Source organism: Solea solea, chromosome 1 (assembly GCF_958295425.1).
Source record: "Solea solea chromosome 1, fSolSol10.1, whole genome shotgun sequence".
NCBI classification, from domain to species: domain Eukaryota; kingdom Metazoa; phylum Chordata; class Actinopteri; order Pleuronectiformes; family Soleidae; genus Solea; species Solea solea.
The window spans coordinates 17,836,357-17,855,427 of NC_081134.1; the positions used below are offsets into that span (position 1 = coordinate 17,836,357).

Genomic DNA, 19,071 nt, shown 5'->3' on the forward strand with positions numbered 1-19,071 from the left:
TACACGTGCGCGTATCACAGCGAGAACTGAGACGACCGAGTCGATCAATAACTTAATCAGTGACAACAATTTGGTTTATCAGTTTATTGTTTAATCAGGGCTTTAACTCATCAGGCATTTAACTGTTGTCTGACATGCAGATCGAATGATTAATTAGGTAAGGTTTCTGCGGATGAATCAATGGTAATGATCGTTATAGTCGCGGCCCCTGAACATACAGTAATTAACACGTCAACAGTGACGCGCCTCAGTTTCACGACCACCGACGTCAGTTTGCTGCCATTTGTAGAAAACTTTAGAGCAGAAATCAAAAGATTCTTCTGTGTTCAGTCGTTATCTGGTGCAAAGAAGCTCCAAGTGAGATATTTTTTTTTTACTATAACTGTTGCAGAATCAGCCTAATAATCCCACATTTTATGTACTAAAGGGATCATTTGTCATATTAAATTATCTTTTAAGGAAACTGTCCTGAACACTGACTAAATGAAATAAATTGAGGCGAGTTATTTCCTCCCGTGTCTCCTTTTTGAATCGTTTACCTGTGAATATTTAATCTCTCCTGTGCTATCGCGCTCATCAGCTTGTGCTCTGGTCTGAAGTAAAAAAAAAAAAATTTAATTGAATGTGAAATATTAAAATATTAAGTAAGGAGACAGCTAATTTATTTACTTTTTGATCAATTTAAAAAGCCTTTTCATGGTGGAGAAAAATCCAGGGGCGTTTCAAGGCACTTTAGGGTCCTGGGGACCCCCTACATTTTCTGTTTCAACTTGGACACATTTGTGTCCACATTTGTCTTTAGAGCACAGTTCTGTCAGAGTGCATTTGCTAGCAATTGTTGCTAATGTCGCTCAGTCGATGTCCGTCGTTGGTGGCTTCTCTGAAAAGCTCCATTTGTACGTTGCGTAAACATTTAAATGTGACACCACTGGCTCGTGCCTGTGTTGGGGAATATTTTCCTTACACGATTTGAATGGCTGTTTGGTTACCGCAGCCTGGCGACGCATGACGACCATTTACACGTGAAGCGTTTCAGTGGATACCTCCACTGCTTCCATTCTAGAGTGAGTAACACCTTTGCTTTTCTGTTTAAATCCTTTAAAGGAAAAGCTGTAGTTGTTGAAAGGTCAGAGTCTGTGTTTCCACCTTGGTACAGTACGGTTTTGAATGGTACAGCCCTGGGTCAGGCTTGCGTTTTTTTCGATGGCTGCATCAGAGAGATACGACGTCGAATGACGATTTTCGAAAATCCAGCAGCTTTTTTGAATCCACCTGCTTTGGTTTGTGGCTGTTTGTCTCAACAAGACTTCAAGCTTTGTACGAGAATAGAGAATGCGGATATTTAAGTTTTTCTGTCACCCAATCGGCTGACTGTTGGGTGGAGCCAGTCTAACCATGCCGTACCTTTTTATTCCGGTACCCCAAGGGATGGATGGAGCGGTTGGAGTCAGTTATTTTGGTACGATACGATTTGGAACGGAAACGCAGAAACATTTGTACCACACTGTACCAAACGGAACAGTTCAGATTACCAAAGATCCACTTATCTTATATTTTCACGCTAATCCGTTAAATAGTTGATGAGATATTTCAGTCAGTGTTGGACTGAGTGACAGAAAGACATCACCAGACCACAGATTTCATCGTATTACTTGATTTCGTCTACCGCGTGTCCTACATAAAAGTGGTTTGTGTAGTCATGCTGTGTCCCTCTAACTCTCTGCAGCCAAGCTAAAATTAAACCTCCACTCACACAAGCTGTCAGCTGGCACTGCCGCCACACTTCGTGCCAACTGGGAGGCTGGACAGACTACACATGAAATGACCGCCATCAAAAAGCTGTTTAGGAAGCAGAGCCAGGCAACATTCAGACCCAGGTAGGACGGTATTCCCAGGGGGAGCAGGAGAAGCACGGCCAGAAAAATCAGGAGAGGTGCCCAAGTGTTCAGAAATATACACAGGACTTGGCAAGCAACACTTCTCCTGGAGTGAGTTCTGCTGTGGTCTGTGATTTGCTCTTTCACAGGAGGCTTTTCTAATAATCGTGTGCTGCACACAGCGTGCAGCGCTACGCAGCCCAGAGTCAGGAAAAGCAAGGTGATGACCTGCAGGATCTGGGCGGTGTGAAACACCCAGCACTGCTGCAGCAGGTGGTGAGACACATCCTCCAGGACGGGAACAAAGTCAGACAGCAGGAAGACGTAGAGAGCAGTGAGGAGCCACAGGAGGACGGTCACAAACGAGTGCACAATCCATTTTGCCCTGGAGGGGAGAGGTTGCAGTGAAATGGTGCAGAATTGGTCCAAAGCTGCTGCGATCACAACAGGCCACTGCAGAGCGCTGTAGATCTGCCCTAGGATTTGAACCAGCAAACATATGTGGTATCTGGTCAGCCGCAAGTCCAAGAGCATGAGGTGTCCGTCACCGTGGATGTGGATGGTGGTGAAGAGGAGGCTCACGGCCGTGTCCACCGCAGACAGGGACACACTGAAGACCCCCATAAAGCTTCTGCAGATGTGCTTCCTCTGGAGAAACACCAGCAACCAGCTGAGCAGACATTTCCCCCCCAGTCCGAGCAGGATGGAGGTGATGGAGATGTTCATGGTTTGTTGTCTGGAGGAGCTTTTAACCAGAAGAGCACAGAGAACTTTGGATCATTATGGAGACCACTGCTTCTGCTGCTGCTTCTGCCTGACGGAAGAGCATTTAAAAAAAAACAAAAACAAAACAAAACCAACCCTCTAATGTGTGGTTGTAAAGTGTGACCAAAACACCAAAACATATGTTTCAGGTGTAAACCAATGCATACTGTATGTGCATCTAGCAATGATGTTTGTAGAAAAATTGGTGCATCTACTGCCTCCCTCTGGTCAAACACCAGCTACTGCATTCAATTTTGCTATTGGTTTTTTTTATTATTTATTTTTCTATGCAGTGCAGAGCAAGGTACAGGTGTCAGTGTTTGTTTTACATTTTAAGTGAAGCTGAATTTTATAAGACTGTAGGTGCTCTCTGCTTAATCAATGAATGGTTTCCAGATCCCTTCATGCACACCCAATTTATTTAAAAAACAACAACAGCGTTATCCTCTCCACTGACATGCACTGTGCCATACACTTCATCCCAGCTCCCATTTAGAGCAAACAGACACTTTGCCTGTAATATAGCATCATTAATAAATTGGTATAGTGGGGTTTTTATGGACAGAATTGTCACAATAATTTTGTCCATCACCTCCCTCCAGAACGCTGTCACATTCCCATATACAATGTATAAGTCATTTTAAGTTAGTATTCACTGATTGTGACTCTGCCTTCTTGTGGCTGTGGTCCTATCGTTGTTAGATCTGCCCTCCTCCATGTGTTAAGTATGAGTGAACCTGATAGAAATCTATTTTTAAACGCTGGAGGTTGTTGTTCTGTCACCTTTCTCTCTTGACAATTGAGTAATCTTTTTTGAAGCCTTTTGTCATTATTAAAGCAAGATTTCTGATTGTTGATCTTTTTAAATGTGAATATTTTCTTTGTTTCTTTGCTCCATACAACAAAGAAATCATCAAAACTCAATCATTTTGGTTTACGGACGAGTAAAGCGAAATGCTACCAACAGTTTGGGTTATGACTAAAAACACAAAGAACAAACGCACTCGAGTCAATAAACTGATTCCCCACTAGTGCTCGTAAACCGGGACAAAGACGGGAGTTGATGAAGTCGAGCTACGACAGAGTAAGCAGCTGCTAGTAGTGTGTGTTTGTAGGTCACATATTCAGGCTTTAAAAAAATGCAGGTTTTCTTTTCCGTCTTCTTATGTGTTGTCAAAGTTATGATTCATTTTATGTCACGTTTTTAGTTGGGATATAAAGTAGCAATAACTGTGCAGAAGCCACAAAATTCGAATGTTTCTCTTTCCTTTTTGTTCATAAAAACGAGCCGAGTGAACTTTGAACTGGGACGTATTTCCAAATTTTCCAAATTCAATCCGATTTTAAACATTTTGAGTACTTTTTGCTTTGGTGTGTTTATATAGTTGTGAAAATTAACAGTTTTCTTTCATCAGATTGTCTAGGTGGTGCTAAAAAAAAGGATATGTCACTCTATATTGCACATTCTTATAGCCTCTGTATATACTGTATGTTTTAACATGTTTTAACATAGTAATGGAAAAAAAGCAGCTGAATTGCTCTGTGTTCTAAGGGTTAAGACATTAAAGAAATCTATATTTATTTAGATATCTGAATAGCGTTAAGCTTTAGTTATTTGGTTTGCTGTTGAAGTATTTGTAGTTGAAGATTTGCAAGCTGAATTCAGATCATTGTCTGCGTCTGTGGCATTAATTACCGATCTGTTGTTCCTCAATCTGAAAACCAATGAGTGAAGTCGCTGATTAATGATCCCACTTACTGTATGTTCCATTTTCTCATCGATGCCTTCTCTGGGATCAATGCTATTTTCATGCTGCGTTACACCTGCTGGGTCTCCTTTCATGTAATAAACTATGAACTGTTTCAGATAAGATGGTGAAAAGCTGCCCAGGCTGACAAGGAAGTGACACTGACCAAATATTGGCACAAGAGAACTAAGCATCAGTTTTCACACACACTGTTGTGTGAATTATTGCAGCAAAGGGTAAGAGAAAATTATATATGTATATGTATTCATCGAACAAGTTTCAGTCAGTTAAACTAAACAAAATGAGTCAAGAACATGTTAATGAACAAACTGAAACAGACCTTTGAAACGACACCTGACAAGACCAGACATGAGAGTCTGATTTCAAAAACAACGCAGAGACAAAAAAGTCATGAATGGATTACCTTTGTGAATGAAAGTCATCTGATATTTAAAAGGAGTGACTTTTGCTTTTCTGCTTCTTTGTTTTTTTCCCTCTTGATTGTCATCAAAAGCTCTGCAACCAGCAAGAAAAAAAAAGAAAAGATATTTGTTTGAAAGGCGTGTTTTAAAACCAGGAGCACCAGCCACCCCCCCACCCCACCACACACACACACACCAGGCCCTGAATGAGGAAGTTGTGTAAACGTGCTGTGAATGCAGGGAGTGACACAACCACAAAAGTGCTTTATACCAGTTTTCTTATAGCACGACTATAAGCAACGCTTTTTTCAATCACACATCAGGAGCAAGGTGGGGTTAAATGTCTGGCACAAAGACAAATCGACATGTAGACGAGTGGATCCAGAAATCAAACTCACAACCCTCCAGTTGAGAAGCTACTGTTGCCCCATCCTCATTTTTCTCAATTACATAAATATATTGTATTGATTATAATCAAAATATGTGATTATTGTTGTTATTATTATTATTATCATCATCATTATTATTATTAGTAGTAGTCGTAGTATTTTCCCTGCCAGATCTCTTTATACTCCAGTCCAGTAGGTGGCGGTAATGCTCATTTGAACTGATTGCTTACCACCAACAAACCCAACAGAAGACGACGAAGGACAGCAAACCAGCCCGGCTCTGTACGATTAATGTCAGTTTGTAGACGTTGACGTCCACAGTTTGTCTTAAAATACATGTTTGACCGTTGGCATGTTTGCGTATTTTTCTTGACGTAAAGCGTCGTTTCGTCCCGTATCCACGTTGGATGCGGAGCGGTTAACGTGCTAACTATTGCTAGGTAGCGTTAGCTGTCAAGCTGAGGCCGGTCTTTGTCGTCAGTTTTGTAGGTGTTCACTTGGGCGGTCTCTCGGTGTCACTGTTGAAAAGGGCAGAATTTGACCTAAACAAACTTTTGTAAATGTAATGTGAAATGAAATGAAATACTGCAGACCTTGGCTCGATATACTCTCATTCATTAGTTTATTAGTTTCACGCAGCGAAAATAATGCAGTTTATGCAACCATTGTTTCTTATTTACCCGTCTTATTTAACTTTATAATGTTCCGTTTCTGTTCAAACTGTGTTCTTGAGGGCTGTCAGGGTTTTTCTGAATAAGCTGGCTCGACGTCGGTTATCCATATACTCGGGTACTCTGTGCCTTCCATTTAAAAGAAGGCGTTTGACGCGTCATTTGACTCTTATTTCAGCACAAATTGGACCTATCAACGTGCTGCACAATACTGTAGAGAAAGAACACTATTTAATAAGGAAGCAGCTCTGTTATTAATTAGCTGTCCACTTAAAACATTACTTTTTGCTACTAAATGAAGGCTTTATTGACATTCCAACGCACTTGGAGGGGAAATGTGAGGTTAGGGATATCTATTTACTAACATGCAACTTCACCAATAACTATCCCAAAATGATGCATACTCATGCATCATTAATTACATTATTAAATCGTCCAATGTTTCTTTTACCTCAGAGCAGAGCAAAAATGGTTATACATTTGTTAAACTCATTTAAATGTACAGTTAAAAACAAGGGCCAGTTGATGGTGATATGCTGCTATGTTAAATTAAAGATTGTTCATAGCGCCAGTGCCTCAAGAGAGAACAGGTAGTTTCATTCACCTTAAAGAGCATGAGATCAAATCTGAACATAAATTCTGGTCTGGGCCAGGTTAAGCTTGCAGTTGGTTAAAAAAAGAGAGCCACCTCTTGACATGGTAAACTCTGTTTTTAGACTCTAGTACCTCTCTAACCCCAATATTCTGTTTTCATAGTACAGCCCACAGACCTCTAAGAGATAGTCTATGCTTGTGTTACATAATACAGTGACAACAACTACGTCAACAATACAACAATAATCCCAGTTACAATAGGGGCAACAATAATAACATTAGCAGCCACATACAAAAGGCAACCTAACCTAGCTGCATCAGTTTAAAGTAATTTATTGTGGAGCAGACTGTTTGTGTGGGATCACCTGCATCTATTTCAATACATTGTCTTCTTACTCTTCACAACAGATTACAATACAAATACAAACAACAACAAATAGTACAGCACACTTCTGCTAAGGCCGGTCAGTTTCCCACAGTGTATATTCTAGTTTTGATGGCCACTCAAAGCTGCTTTACACTGCATTCATTCACACGTCTCTTATACACTTTCACACACACCGTGGTGTTAAGTGCCTTGTCCAAGGACACATTGACATGTAGGCCAGTGGAGCCGAGAATCTAACCCACAACCTTCCAGTTCAAAGTTCTACCACCAAGCCACTTACTAGATCTCCACCAAAATCTAATCCATAACGTGGATAATTATGTGGGATGGCACTAGTTTGAGCTCGATGTTCTTTATAAAGTGATAACTGAGTGTAGGTCAGGACACCGATCCACCAGGTGACAACTGGTTGCAACATCACCCAAAATAATCTAATCTCTCATTTTGTAAATCCTGATCGGCAGCAAAAGTTCAGAGGCATCACCTGCAACCAGGCTGCTATTGGCCGATACATGCCATTCATTATAATTTATTTTCCTTTAAATGGGAACATTATTCCATTGAAGGAGAGCTGATTGAAACCATTATCTTAAATTGTTATAAATAAATCAGAAGTAGAGGCTAATTTTTCCATTGACTTCCATTCAAACTCAGGTTAGCCCCCTAGTGGCTATTTGGTATTTTTTCACTTCCCGTTTGGCCCAAGGAAAAAATACCATCTGTGTTTAACTTGGACTAATTAGACTTAAATTTTAAAATTGGATTTAAATTGCTGAATGATGAGTCCAAAGAAACCATAAAGATTCTCTGGTTTCAGCTTTTTCAGTTGGACCTTTTTGTGGTTGCTGTTGTTTCCCATGAATGTGACTGTGATAATGTTTTGGTTATTGATTTGTTTACGTTGACTAAAAGTATTGATTTTTCAGATCATTTCACAATTTTCTGGCAAGTGACTTCCGCACCAATCATACTGAAGTTCAAAGTCTTACATAGAGCATTTCTTCCCTTGCAGAATGGAGAATTCGGAGACCAGCCCCTCCTTGGGAACCTCGGCAGTGCCCGACAGGAGCATGGTGCGACCCTCAGGACCCCCTGGTCTGCTGTCCGAGTCAGCCAGGCCCTCCAAGCACAGGGAGCACCCATCAAAGTCACCAAGGAGACGGCGGGAAGTGAAGAGGTCGCAGCGACGGGGGGATGGTCATGAACAGCTGCTCTGGGAAATGGAGAGGCGAAGGTTGCCAGGCCAACACGAGCACTTGGAGCCCTCTGGGTCAGCAAGCGACACATCGGAAAGCTCACCTAAGAGGTTTGCACTGCAGGTCGCCAGCTGGTCTTCCATGCCACTGGCACAACTCTGCTACCCAGGACATGAGGTGATGGTGTTTTGACTTCTTTTTTTTTTTTTTTTCAAATCCTCACAGGAGAGCCCACTTTCTACATGGACCATATCCAGCCACTCACTTCGGACCAAAAGCCTGTATTCTTCCCAACCCGACATCAGTCATGTAAGCTTGACGGTGCTGAATGGGATAAACTTTGTGTTTAACAAACTGACAAGAGTATACTTTTACTGTTTGTTGGGGACATTGACACAAAGTGCTTGTGTAACAGAGTAAGATAAGATAGATGTGAATGCTGTGATTGGATGTTATATTCAATGGGATGACTCACTGAACAGATCACAGAGGCTTTTTGTCAGCTGATCAGAGTTTTTTCCTTGAACATTGAATACTATCTGTAAAATGCCTGCCATTCACTATGCAAAGGTCAAAGAGTCAAATGGTAAAGTAGATTAAGATACACTTTTTTCTTCTGAAGTTTGGAATTTGGACCTCACTTACACAGATGTAATATAAAAGTGTCATTACACTAAATGACTTCAGTTGTTAGTGCAGTGTAAGCTTTATTTATTTGAGAATGCACAATGCCAACATTTGACTATTTTGGGGCTGTCACGATCCAGAAAATGTAACAAAAGACAGACTATATTCTGACTCTATTTTGTTCTGTGTTTTAACTTTTTGATCACTTTTTCTGTCTTTGTCTTTATCAGCTCAAAGTTTTCTAGATTTAATCTTAATTTTCAAACATAATCAGTACAGAAGCTTTATGTGAAATAATTATAATTATGTCGTAATAGATCTTTCTTATTGTGTTTATAAGTTGTTGTTTGCTCACTCACGTCAACGGTCTGTATCTGTTTTTGTTTGTCAGGCACATCCAGGACCCGGCCAGCCAGCGGCTCACATGGAATAAACCTCCAGTCAACGTACTGGTCATCAGAAAAATCAGAGATGAAAGCTTGGTGGAGCCTTTCAAAGAACTCTGCAGATTTCTAGTGGAGGTACATTATTTTAAAAGCTGTATGGTGATTATGTTCTGATGTCATAATGGGATGTGGGTCTTTTTGAGTTTTTGTTTGTTTGTTGGTGTGTAACAGTTAAATATATATATAAAAAAGTGTGCTACATTTAAACCAGTTCAATTCACACAGTGAAAATTAAGCCTGTCAGCTCCACACAACTCACTCTGTGTTACTCTCTATTCATCTCAGTATATCAGTGTTTTGTTTTTTGTGTCTGTGTTGAGTGGGTTTTTTTGGTGGTGACATTTCCGAGCTGCACGCTGAGACATTTTATGAGTGCGAGGAATAAAAAAAAAAAGCGTTAAGCCCCATGAAAAGTTTCAAAAGTGGATTCTACTGCTAAAAATAAAGCTGGATGTTCAGTAGATGTCACAATCGCATTTCCATCGCAACATCGCAACATAATGGTGCAGTATTGAAAACGTGTGCTTCACTGACCGAATGCAAAGCAAACCAAATGCTATGTGACTGCATGTGCCAATCACAGCTGCTGTAGTTGCCTTCACCACACCACACAGCTCCTGGTTGCACTGGACAAGTAATTGTATGTTAAAAGACAGATTTACAGCAGATAACTTTACAAAATGACTGCAGAAGGAAACATCACAAGACATCACCCCTTTCTGTGTTTGTGTGTGTGTGAGAGTGGAGGGGACAAAAGTAGGTCAGAAACTCTACTGCTTTGGTAATTACTCAGAAGTCACGAGAAGTCTATGGAGGGTGATTGAGGTTCCGCAGTGGAGCTTTGAGATGAATTTTTGACAGTATAAATAAGACTTGTGTTGTGATTTATGGATGTTCAGTCTGTATTTTGTATGTTTCTCAAACATAAATATAGGTATGTTTGCTTTACAAACACAACTGATGTATACTAGCATCAGAAAACCTCACTATGCTTGTTTTTTATTCGCTGCACACTTTGTAGTAGAACAGGAAGGAAGTAGTCCAGGTATGAATGTGTGCTAATCTGATAACGTGATGATCTGACAACCACATGTGGTTGCATGTTGCTATGTTGCATGAGTTGGACAGCTACCACACTTGTATCAAATTTCCATTAAACACTGTCATATTAGATTACACGTTTGGCCTTTGCTCAACTGTGTCTGAGTGTGTTTTGGCTGTTGTCACTATTAAAGCACATCTGGGTTTTTCAGGAGAAGCAGATGATGGTGTATGTGGAGCGCCGGGTCGCAGATGATGCTACGCTGTCAAAGGACGAGGCCTTCGGCTCCATACGCAATCAGCTCTGCACCTTCAGAGAGGGTGAGACTTCTTGTTAAACACAATGGACACTGTTTTATCATTAGTCATATCTCTATGCTGAACTTGTCAAAACACAGAAGTACTCGGTTTGTAGTTCTTTCTTTGCCGAATCTTGTCAAACTAACCATTAAGAAAAGATTGAACCCCCAATGAAGCTATTTCTAAAGACTTTTCGAGTGTTTTATAGCTGTGGTTTCATCCACCTGCAGGCTATGATGATATCTCTGACTGCATTGACCTGATCATCTGTCTGGGTGGAGATGGGACTCTGCTTTATGCCTCCTCTCTCTTCCAGGTAATAACACATCTTTTGCTTCATCAATCTGATTTTGGATCTCTTACCTTACCTTACAGTAATCCAGTAACGCAAGATTGTCACTTTGGAAATATAATTTTGTGGAAATTCCGAACAATTTTTTTCTCTGACTGTTTTGAAGATTTATTTTAATGTTTAGTTGTTCATAATAAGTCCTCTCCTTAATTAAGTTTTTAGGATGTACCATCATAATATTGAGAGATTTAGCCAGATTATGATGCACTAAAATTGTCAAAGTGTAAACCAAAGGGTCTCAATACTTATGTCAATTTGATATTTCTGAACATAAAATGTTAAAAAACTAAAGGGGTTTGTATTAGGGCTGCCATGATTAGTCGACTAGTCATGATTACGTCGACTATGAAATTCGTCTTTCGTCTACAAATGTAATAATTGACGCAATCGTTTATTTGTTTTTAAGCCTTGTTTTTCTCTCAAAACTGCCGCTGCACCTTCCGCTGTCTTGTCTGCCTTTCTGTCCTTGACGCACTTGCACAGTAGTGGTAATCGTGGTTAGCCGCGATGTCACCGGAAAAGTTATGCCCAAACAGTATCCTGGCTAGCTATTTTACAAAATCTGCAAGGCAGAACTTGCCTTCCATGTCAGTACGATGGCGATGCACGAGCATCTGAAAAGTAAGCACGTTGTGGCTGATTACATTTCTGACGAAGAGGGACAGTCGTCTCGGTAAGGTAATTGGCTAGTTAGCTGGTAAAATAAACGTCAACAGTGAGCTACTTACTTATAGCTGTAAACGTTAATATTAACAATGGTGATTTTCTTAGCCTTAGCACACGTATGTTATGTGTTGTAATGTTATAACAGCGACATCATGTTTGAATAGGAAATGTGATAACGCTAATGTTTTATAATATATATTCATAGTGCATAGTTTTTTGTTCCATTTTACAAAGCACGAAACACTTATCACATTACAAAAATGTCAGAAATGCTGCTACAAGCTGCAAAGTTCATTAAAAGTTGAATGAACTATCATCTAAATTGTCTTTATTTTTAGTCAGCACTTACCTTAAACACTTCAAGCTGGAAGCTAATGATGGTTATATACGAGCAGCTGCATGCTTGTGATCATTCCTGAATGCTTGGAGTATTTCTGTGTGTAGTTTGCACACGATGAATGTTGTGTAGATAATGAGGATCTCAGACCGAATGTCTTCCTCTTTTCTGCAGGGAAGTGTTCCTCCAGTTATGGCTTTCCACCTTGGCTCACTTGGTTTCCTGACACCCTTCAAGTTTGAGTCATACAAAACGGAAGTAGCCAAAGTATTTGAAGGTAGAGTACAGATGTATCTAAGAACTTTAGTTTATCTTCAAACTTGTTAAGATGTTTAAAATATTTTAACTTTTACATCTAAATGTGGATTCTTTTCCCCAAGGCAATGCAGCCATCACTCTGCGCAGTCGTCTGAAGGTCAAGGTGGTGAAAGACATGCTTCAGAGAAGCCCAGAGCCTCCACAGCAGCAACAGCTACAGGAGCACAATGGAGTTCTTACTCAAGTACACACCAACAGTGAGGCTGGGAAGGTCACTCTGCAGCTGCAGGTGAGGACAAAGATGTTATGGTGGACATGTTTTTCAAAAAGCCCCTCCAGGATCTAAACAATATATATATATATAAAAGTGTATATATTTTACATTAAGACCTCATTATTAAAGGGTAGTAATTTTTTGGGGCAAAGTTAGCAGAGCAGTAGCTCTAAAGACTGTAGTACAGTGTGTACTTAAACAAATGTTCCTTCCATTCAAACATTATCTAATGAGTTCACACAATGCTGATTTAAGTCTATCGGCTCCACACAACTCTATGGCTTTGTTTAGACTGCAGTCCAAATTGGATTTTTAAGCATATCCATTGTTTTTATTGTATCAAGCTTGATTTTTTTTGTCAGTCTGGACAGCTAAAAAACACATGAGTTCCGAAAAAAGCTGATTAAAACCACACCTGCAAATGGTTTCGAATGCGACTGATCAGATTTTTACAGATAGGATTTCAAAGTGTCTTCTGCGTAGCACAGAGGCAGTAGAACCGACCTGTGGACAAGAGACAGTACCAGTCCACACAACCATATATCTTTTACTTATTTGTGCATTTCTTTGTTTATTTCTTTGGGATTTATTACATCTTTCATATAGACTTTATCACGAACAACTTACTGAAGAGGAAGGAAGAAGGAGGTGTGTCTGATGATCATTTGTATTTGTCAGAGATGCTATTGCTAGTGAGACATCTAGTGGCAGTGAATATTATATAATCAGCAGGTCATTGACTTTGTAAAGGACACTTTGCTTGTCCAGGTCTGCATGTTTTCTTTATGTTCATTAATTACAAGCACTCGGACCAGACGTTAGTCACGATTAGTGAACACAAACAACAGCTGCACTAAAGGGGTTGTTTTTTATTTGGTGAGTGGAATTGCATTTTAAAAGCTGCAGATGCAGTGGAAATTCACACAGGAAAGTTAAAAGGAAACACTATGTTCCTCTGTTTTCATAGTTCTTGGAAGTGTTTGGTCATAAACAGCTGGTGCGACTGCCTTTTGTCCACTTTCTTCATTCCTGATCATCGCACGTCAGAGGATGCTGTAGCATCACAACGATGATGGAGGCAGTGTGTGTGTGTGTGTGTGTGTGTGTGTGTGTGTGTGTGTGTGTGTGTGTGTGTGTGTGTGTGTGTGTGTGTGTGTGTGTGTGTGTGTGTGTGTGTGTGTGTGTGTGTGTGTGTGTGTGTGTGTGTGTGTGTGTGTGTGTGTGTGTGTGTGTGTGTGTGTGTGTGTGTGTGTGTGTGTGTGTGTGTGTGTGTGTGTCAGCCAGCCTCATTTTGCTTCCATCCCGGGTGTAATTGTGTCCGCGCAGATGCGACTATCTCAGTGAGCATCAGCTGGGTTGCCAGGGCGACAGTCATAATAGAGGTAATATTGGAGAGAAAGTCAGATGTTGTGAAGTCCTGTTGAGCCGGTTGCCATGGACACCGTGGCGTCAACAGTGCAGTCAATACTTAATGAGCTCTGACGCTCTCGGTCTGACACACTGTGACTAAACAACATTTTTCACTGCTGCAGACTGTCACAGACGCACACACACACACACACACACACAGTTTTCAGTTCAGTGTTCTCTTTCTTTTCTCCTGGGGTTTTGTGTTTAGTGTCTCATCAATAAAACACAGTGATGGATTGTTCTGGTCTCTGAGCCAAAGTTGGACCTCACATTACATCACGTCTGCAGGATGTTTGGGTTGTGCTCAGCTGACGTCAGTTCATCTGCCAGACCTCACAGCTCTGCTCTGCTCTGCTGTGTTTTCTCTTACTGACTGACTGAAGTGTGGAACATGATCTGTGCGCGGCTGTCTGACTGCTCACCAGCTTTTTCCTCTGCTTGTACTTTCCCTCGTGTCATATGGGACTTTTCAGACCTGTAGCTCTGCATATATTGGCGACTCATTAATCACCTAATTGGATAGAATTCTCTTTACAATATACAGTATCGATAATATCTCTATATCATGATGTGAGTCATGGACTTGGATTTCGTCACATCTGGCATCTGTAATGACTTTTGCATTGGTAGTCATCATTTTGTTATATTTGAATACATTTGTGAAATACATTATTAGTGAAATATTATTTATACTGACTGAAAAATACATGGGATTGACTAAATGATATTTAAAAAAACATCACTTTTTAACACAACATTAAATAGCCAAATAAATAAAGCAGGTATCATCTGAAATGAAAGGTAACAAGTAAGGCTGAATGATTTTGAATTGGAATTTCGATATGATTTGCGATATCAGAGGTGATTGTAATTTTTACATCATTATTCTCATTTTCATTTGAAAAACGTATTTAAAATTATTACTGTGTGATATTTGTGCAGATCTGTGAGAAACAAATATGTTCTCTTCAGTGTGGAGACTAAGATGTGTCTCGATCCCGACAATAATTCATCAAAAATGATATTTTGACACACATTTTGGCTTTAACAGATATTGCGCCTCCTGCGATTAGAAAATTGCAGTACGCTGTATTGGTATGTCATTGAATTTTGATTAGTTGTTCAGCACTAGTAACTAGTGTATTTTAAGATCATATAATACAGATCATAGACATTTTAGAGTGTGTTTACAGTGTATTGTCTCTCTCCTCTTAGAAGCACAAACATCTCAAAAGAAAACTTTTCACAATTCCAGAGAAAGAACTTGTGTGCAGCTTTAGATCCTGATATATCTCATACATAGCCTGAAAATATCAAGATATTATTTATTTATTCATTTAGGTATCTAAATCAGTGCTTAGTGCTGTTGTATTATAGCGGGGTTTTTTTTGTCTGTATCCTCTCACAACCCACATATTTTATTATTTGTAGTCTATTTTGTCATATTGGCTTCATAAAAAGTACTTTTATGGACCCTGAACAAAAGCAATTCATTTATTAGCTTAATTATTTCCCTTGATATAGACGTAAATAGAATACACAGTACCCTTACGTTAAAACATTTATATTATTTGGCCTATAGATGGCACTGCAGTAACACTTTAACATTTAACATTAACATTTAATATACTGTATGTGCTCAACAAAGGCTGAATGTACCCCAACATGAGTTATATTTTAATCTCTGTGATCTCTGATGAGGGTTCTAATCTTGTACCTCTGTGTGTGTGTGTGTGTCTGTGTGTTTGTGTGCGTGCGTGCGTGCGTGCGTGCGCGCGCGTGTCCATGTGTGTCCATGTGTGTGCGTGTGTGTGCGTGTGTGGTGGTGTGCAGGTTTTGAATGAGGTGGTGGTCGATCGAGGTCCGTCCTCTTACCTCTCCAATGTCGACTTGTACCTTAATGGACGACTCATCACCTCAGTGCAGGGAGACGGTGAGAACGCACACGCACGCACACGCACGCACACACACGCACACACACGCACACACACGCACACACACACACACACACACACACACACACACACACACACGCACACTTCTGCCCCCTGTGTTTTAATGTCACTGTTTTGTTTCTTTTCTAAATGAAAGAAAAGATGACACTCATTTTCAACAGTGGAGTCACCGTGTTTAACATGGAGACAAGGACAAAGTATGCAAATGAATGAAATATGGTTAATTAATATTATGTCAAAGCTGCAGAAGGAAGGATCACTGGAAAAATACTCGACAGCCCCAGATTCACAGAAAATACTCAGCACCCTGTGTCCTGACAGATGCACTGGTCATAAATGAATTACACGCTCTGATAAATGAATCTCAGGGCGCCGGTGAGTCATGAGGGCAGATGAGAGAAAGAGGAGAAACAAGTTTACAGAATAGAAAAATGATGAGCTGATACGAGCTGAATAAAATGGGAATCGGCTCGAGATGTGCCCAAGTCTGCAGTTTGTTCAAAAGTGTGAAAAAAAAAGTGGATATTGATCGTGACAGCGTGCTTCACTGCACAGACACAGTTTGAGCATCTGTATGGCTCCCCCTAGAGGGAGAGGGAGAGAGTCGGTCCTCTGATGGTGCATCATATGTCTGGAGGAAAGTGGAAAGTTAAAGAGAAATAGATGAGTTTGCAGTGTTTCTGCAGGGAGAGCTGGTGTTATAATGTTCTCCATTTTTCTTTCTGTGAATAATTCATCTAAATAAATGCCCTAGTTTCAGTGTGACAGAAGAGCCAAAGCTGTCTCTGCATCTGTGACACTCACGCTCTCGCTCTCTCTCTCTCTCTGCTAATATTGACATGTTGAATAGTCTGTTACAAGACGTCCGTCCCACAAATGTCCTCGTTATCACAGACGTGTGCGTCCCTGCACTGGCTCCCTGTGAAATACTACATTTACTGCCACTGTGTTTTGTTTTTTTAATCACTAATCGGAATTAGCCTTTAATGAGATACCAGTTTATATTATTTGTATTTCATGTTTGACCTTTGTAGGTATTTGTATTACCTGCTTATTCCGTGTCAGTGGATGTCTTAAAAGGTGCCTCAAGTAAAACGTACTATTATTATATTTATTATTATTGGATTTTAGGACTGTAACTTACAATAAATGTTTGATTTATCTGTTGATTATTTTCTTGATCAATCAACTACTAGCAAAGAAACCAGAGAATATTCACATTTAAGAATTAGAAAGCTTGTTTTAATTCAAACTTAATTGAAAAAACAAACAAAAAACACATATAGTATCTTTAAACTGCCTGTGTGTCTTGCTTCTGTCCTCCAGGTGTGATTGTGTCCACGCCCACAGGGAGCACAGCATATGCAGCTGCAGCAGGAGCCTCGATGATCCACCCTAATGTCCCCGCCATCATGGTCACGCCCATCTGTCCTCACTCGCTCTCCTTCAGGCCCATTGTTGTCCCTGCTGGGGTGGAGCTTATGGTATTATTTTTATTATTATTTTTATTATTATTATAATATATCATACCACCATTATCCCTAAGTTTACCCTAAGTCTCCATCAATTATTGTATTGCACGAGAGAACGGGTCGAATTGATATTTTGAGCCACCCCTATTCAACGTGGTATAATGCTAAAGTCAGACGGTAACCATGATAGCGATGCCACTATGAATGTATTAGCATTTAGCTCGGATTTAGCTCAGAGCAGCAGTGTCGCACACACGCAGACCTTCAAGTCTTCTCTTGTCCTCTTCTCTCCTGAAACAGATCACTTTGTCTCCAGATGCCAGAAACACTGCGTGGGTGTCATTCGACGGCAGGAAGAGACAGGAGATCCAGCACGGAGACTGGTACGAGTTCGATTCACTGTTAATTCCATTTACAATGTCCCGCTCCTCCTCACTTTTATTGATTATTAAAGTCTGTGTTTCTCTGCCAACAGCATCAAGATCACGACGTCGTGTTACCCAGTGCCGTCCATCTGCTGCCACGACCTGGTGTACGACTGGTTCGAAAGCCTGGCTCAGTGTCTGCACTGGAACGTGCGCAAGAGGCAGGCGCGACTGGCCGACGTCTCCGACTCGTCCGACACTGAAAACTAAACTCTTGGCCGGCAGCTGAGTGAGGGAGTGAAATGAAGGGAATAAAGGGAAGGGAAACAGTGGGCTGTGACACTTTTGAGCACACGTCTCCACTCAGAATAGCATGTACAATGATACACTATCTTATACCGAGTCATCATCTTTCACTACATTCCCATGAACTGACGCTCAAAGGGAGAAAGCATGTCTCTCATTTAGATTAGATAAAAACACTGCTGTGTGATCACGTGACGTAAATGACCTGAAGCGACTGAGCTGCAGACGAGCTTTGCTAGAAAAATAAGACAATTGTAAATGTGTACATATACAAGATGTTAGGATTCATTTATTTGACCTCATTTACCTATTTATTATATATTTTCAAGATGAGACACTTTTAATTTGTGATACAGAGGCTTTCCGTTTATCTTTAGTCCTGTGCTGTTTCTGTAACGTACATAGTTTTTCAGACTTGTGTGCCCGTTTATATTTTACGCAGAGAATCGGAAACTTGTTAAACGCTTAATCTGTCGATTATTTTCTTGATGAATCGAGTTCTTGTTTGGTGTTTAGTGTTTTCCAAACCTGGATAATGTCTTGTTTTTGTCCACAACTTTTAGAAGCTGAAGAAAGTGAAAAACGTAGTATTTAGTTATCGATTAGTATTCACTGTTACAGCCCTGAAACCGAAGTTTGTAAAAAAATAAAGGTTTTAAAACTTTCCATTTTTGGTCCGCTCTGTTCTGTGTGAACCAACAATCTACTAATTATTTCACTTCCTCAAAGATGTAGAAAATGTTACAATACTCACATGCTTTCTAATCTTTTTTTTGTTTTTATTGCAATAAGATACAGATATATTTCCAGACATCCATTTGTTGTTTTTTTATTAAATTATACTCCAATATTGTGTGAGACAGTCTTCAGAACAGCGAAGGTGATCGAAAGACCAGAGATAAAACATTTTTATTTCCCCCAGAAATGTGCGATGAGAAGCAGCAGCAGCATAGAGTAGTAATAATAATAATAATAATAATAATACGATATACAACAGACTGATAACTGTGCAGCAGTCAAGAACAAGTGGGGAGTTATTTTCTCTCTTTTAGGAATTCGAGAGGACACAGAGATGCACTTTGCCCATGTGTGGAATGAAAGAAAATAAACGAGAGCAGGAAAACAAACTACTTAATACAGTTGAAGTGAGCGTACGTGAAGTCTTTTTTTTTTTTTTACATATTGTTTTTATTAGCGTAGGAAATGGCAGAC

At 40.1% G+C, this 19,071-nt stretch overlaps 2 protein-coding genes across 6 annotated transcripts; one reads left to right on the forward strand and one right to left on the reverse strand.

Annotated features, from left to right (window-relative positions):
• Positions 1 to 32: 32 nt before the first annotated feature.
• Positions 33 to 7,934, reverse strand: gpr160 (G protein-coupled receptor 160). Of its 3 annotated transcripts, XM_058648606.1 has the most exons (4): positions 7,844 to 7,934; positions 5,432 to 5,719; positions 4,815 to 4,906; positions 33 to 2,622 (listed from the first exon to the last, which is right to left on the reverse strand). In XM_058648606.1, exon 4 carries the CDS (start codon positions 2,601 to 2,603, stop codon positions 1,713 to 1,715), a length of 891 nt encoding a protein of 296 aa, XP_058504589.1. In that variant the 5' UTR covers positions 2,604 to 2,622; positions 4,815 to 4,906; positions 5,432 to 5,719; positions 7,844 to 7,934; the 3' UTR covers positions 33 to 1,712. The 3 variants fall into 3 exon arrangements, with proteins under 3 accessions (XP_058504589.1, XP_058504581.1, XP_058504577.1); XM_058648598.1 differs by lacking the exon at positions 5,432 to 5,719; XM_058648594.1 differs by lacking the exons at positions 4,815 to 4,906; positions 5,432 to 5,719; positions 7,844 to 7,934 and adding an exon at positions 4,402 to 4,793.
• nadkb (NAD kinase b) lies at positions 5,391 to 18,525 on the forward strand. Of its 3 annotated transcripts, XM_058648467.1 has the most exons (12): positions 5,391 to 5,494; positions 7,867 to 8,160; positions 8,276 to 8,359; positions 9,069 to 9,198; positions 10,377 to 10,485; positions 10,695 to 10,780; positions 11,994 to 12,096; positions 12,200 to 12,366; positions 15,595 to 15,694; positions 17,043 to 17,200; positions 17,489 to 17,571; positions 17,664 to 18,525. In XM_058648467.1, exons 2-12 carry the CDS (start codon positions 7,868 to 7,870, stop codon positions 17,821 to 17,823), a joined length of 1,473 nt encoding a protein of 490 aa, XP_058504450.1. In that variant the 5' UTR covers positions 5,391 to 5,494; position 7,867; the 3' UTR covers positions 17,824 to 18,525. The 3 variants fall into 3 exon arrangements, with proteins under 3 accessions (XP_058504450.1, XP_058504459.1, XP_058504465.1); XM_058648476.1 differs by lacking the exon at positions 5,391 to 5,494 and having other exon boundaries at positions 5,800 to 8,160; XM_058648482.1 differs by lacking the exons at positions 5,391 to 5,494; positions 8,276 to 8,359 and having other exon boundaries at positions 7,904 to 8,227.
• Positions 18,526 to 19,071: the final 546 nt, after the last annotated feature.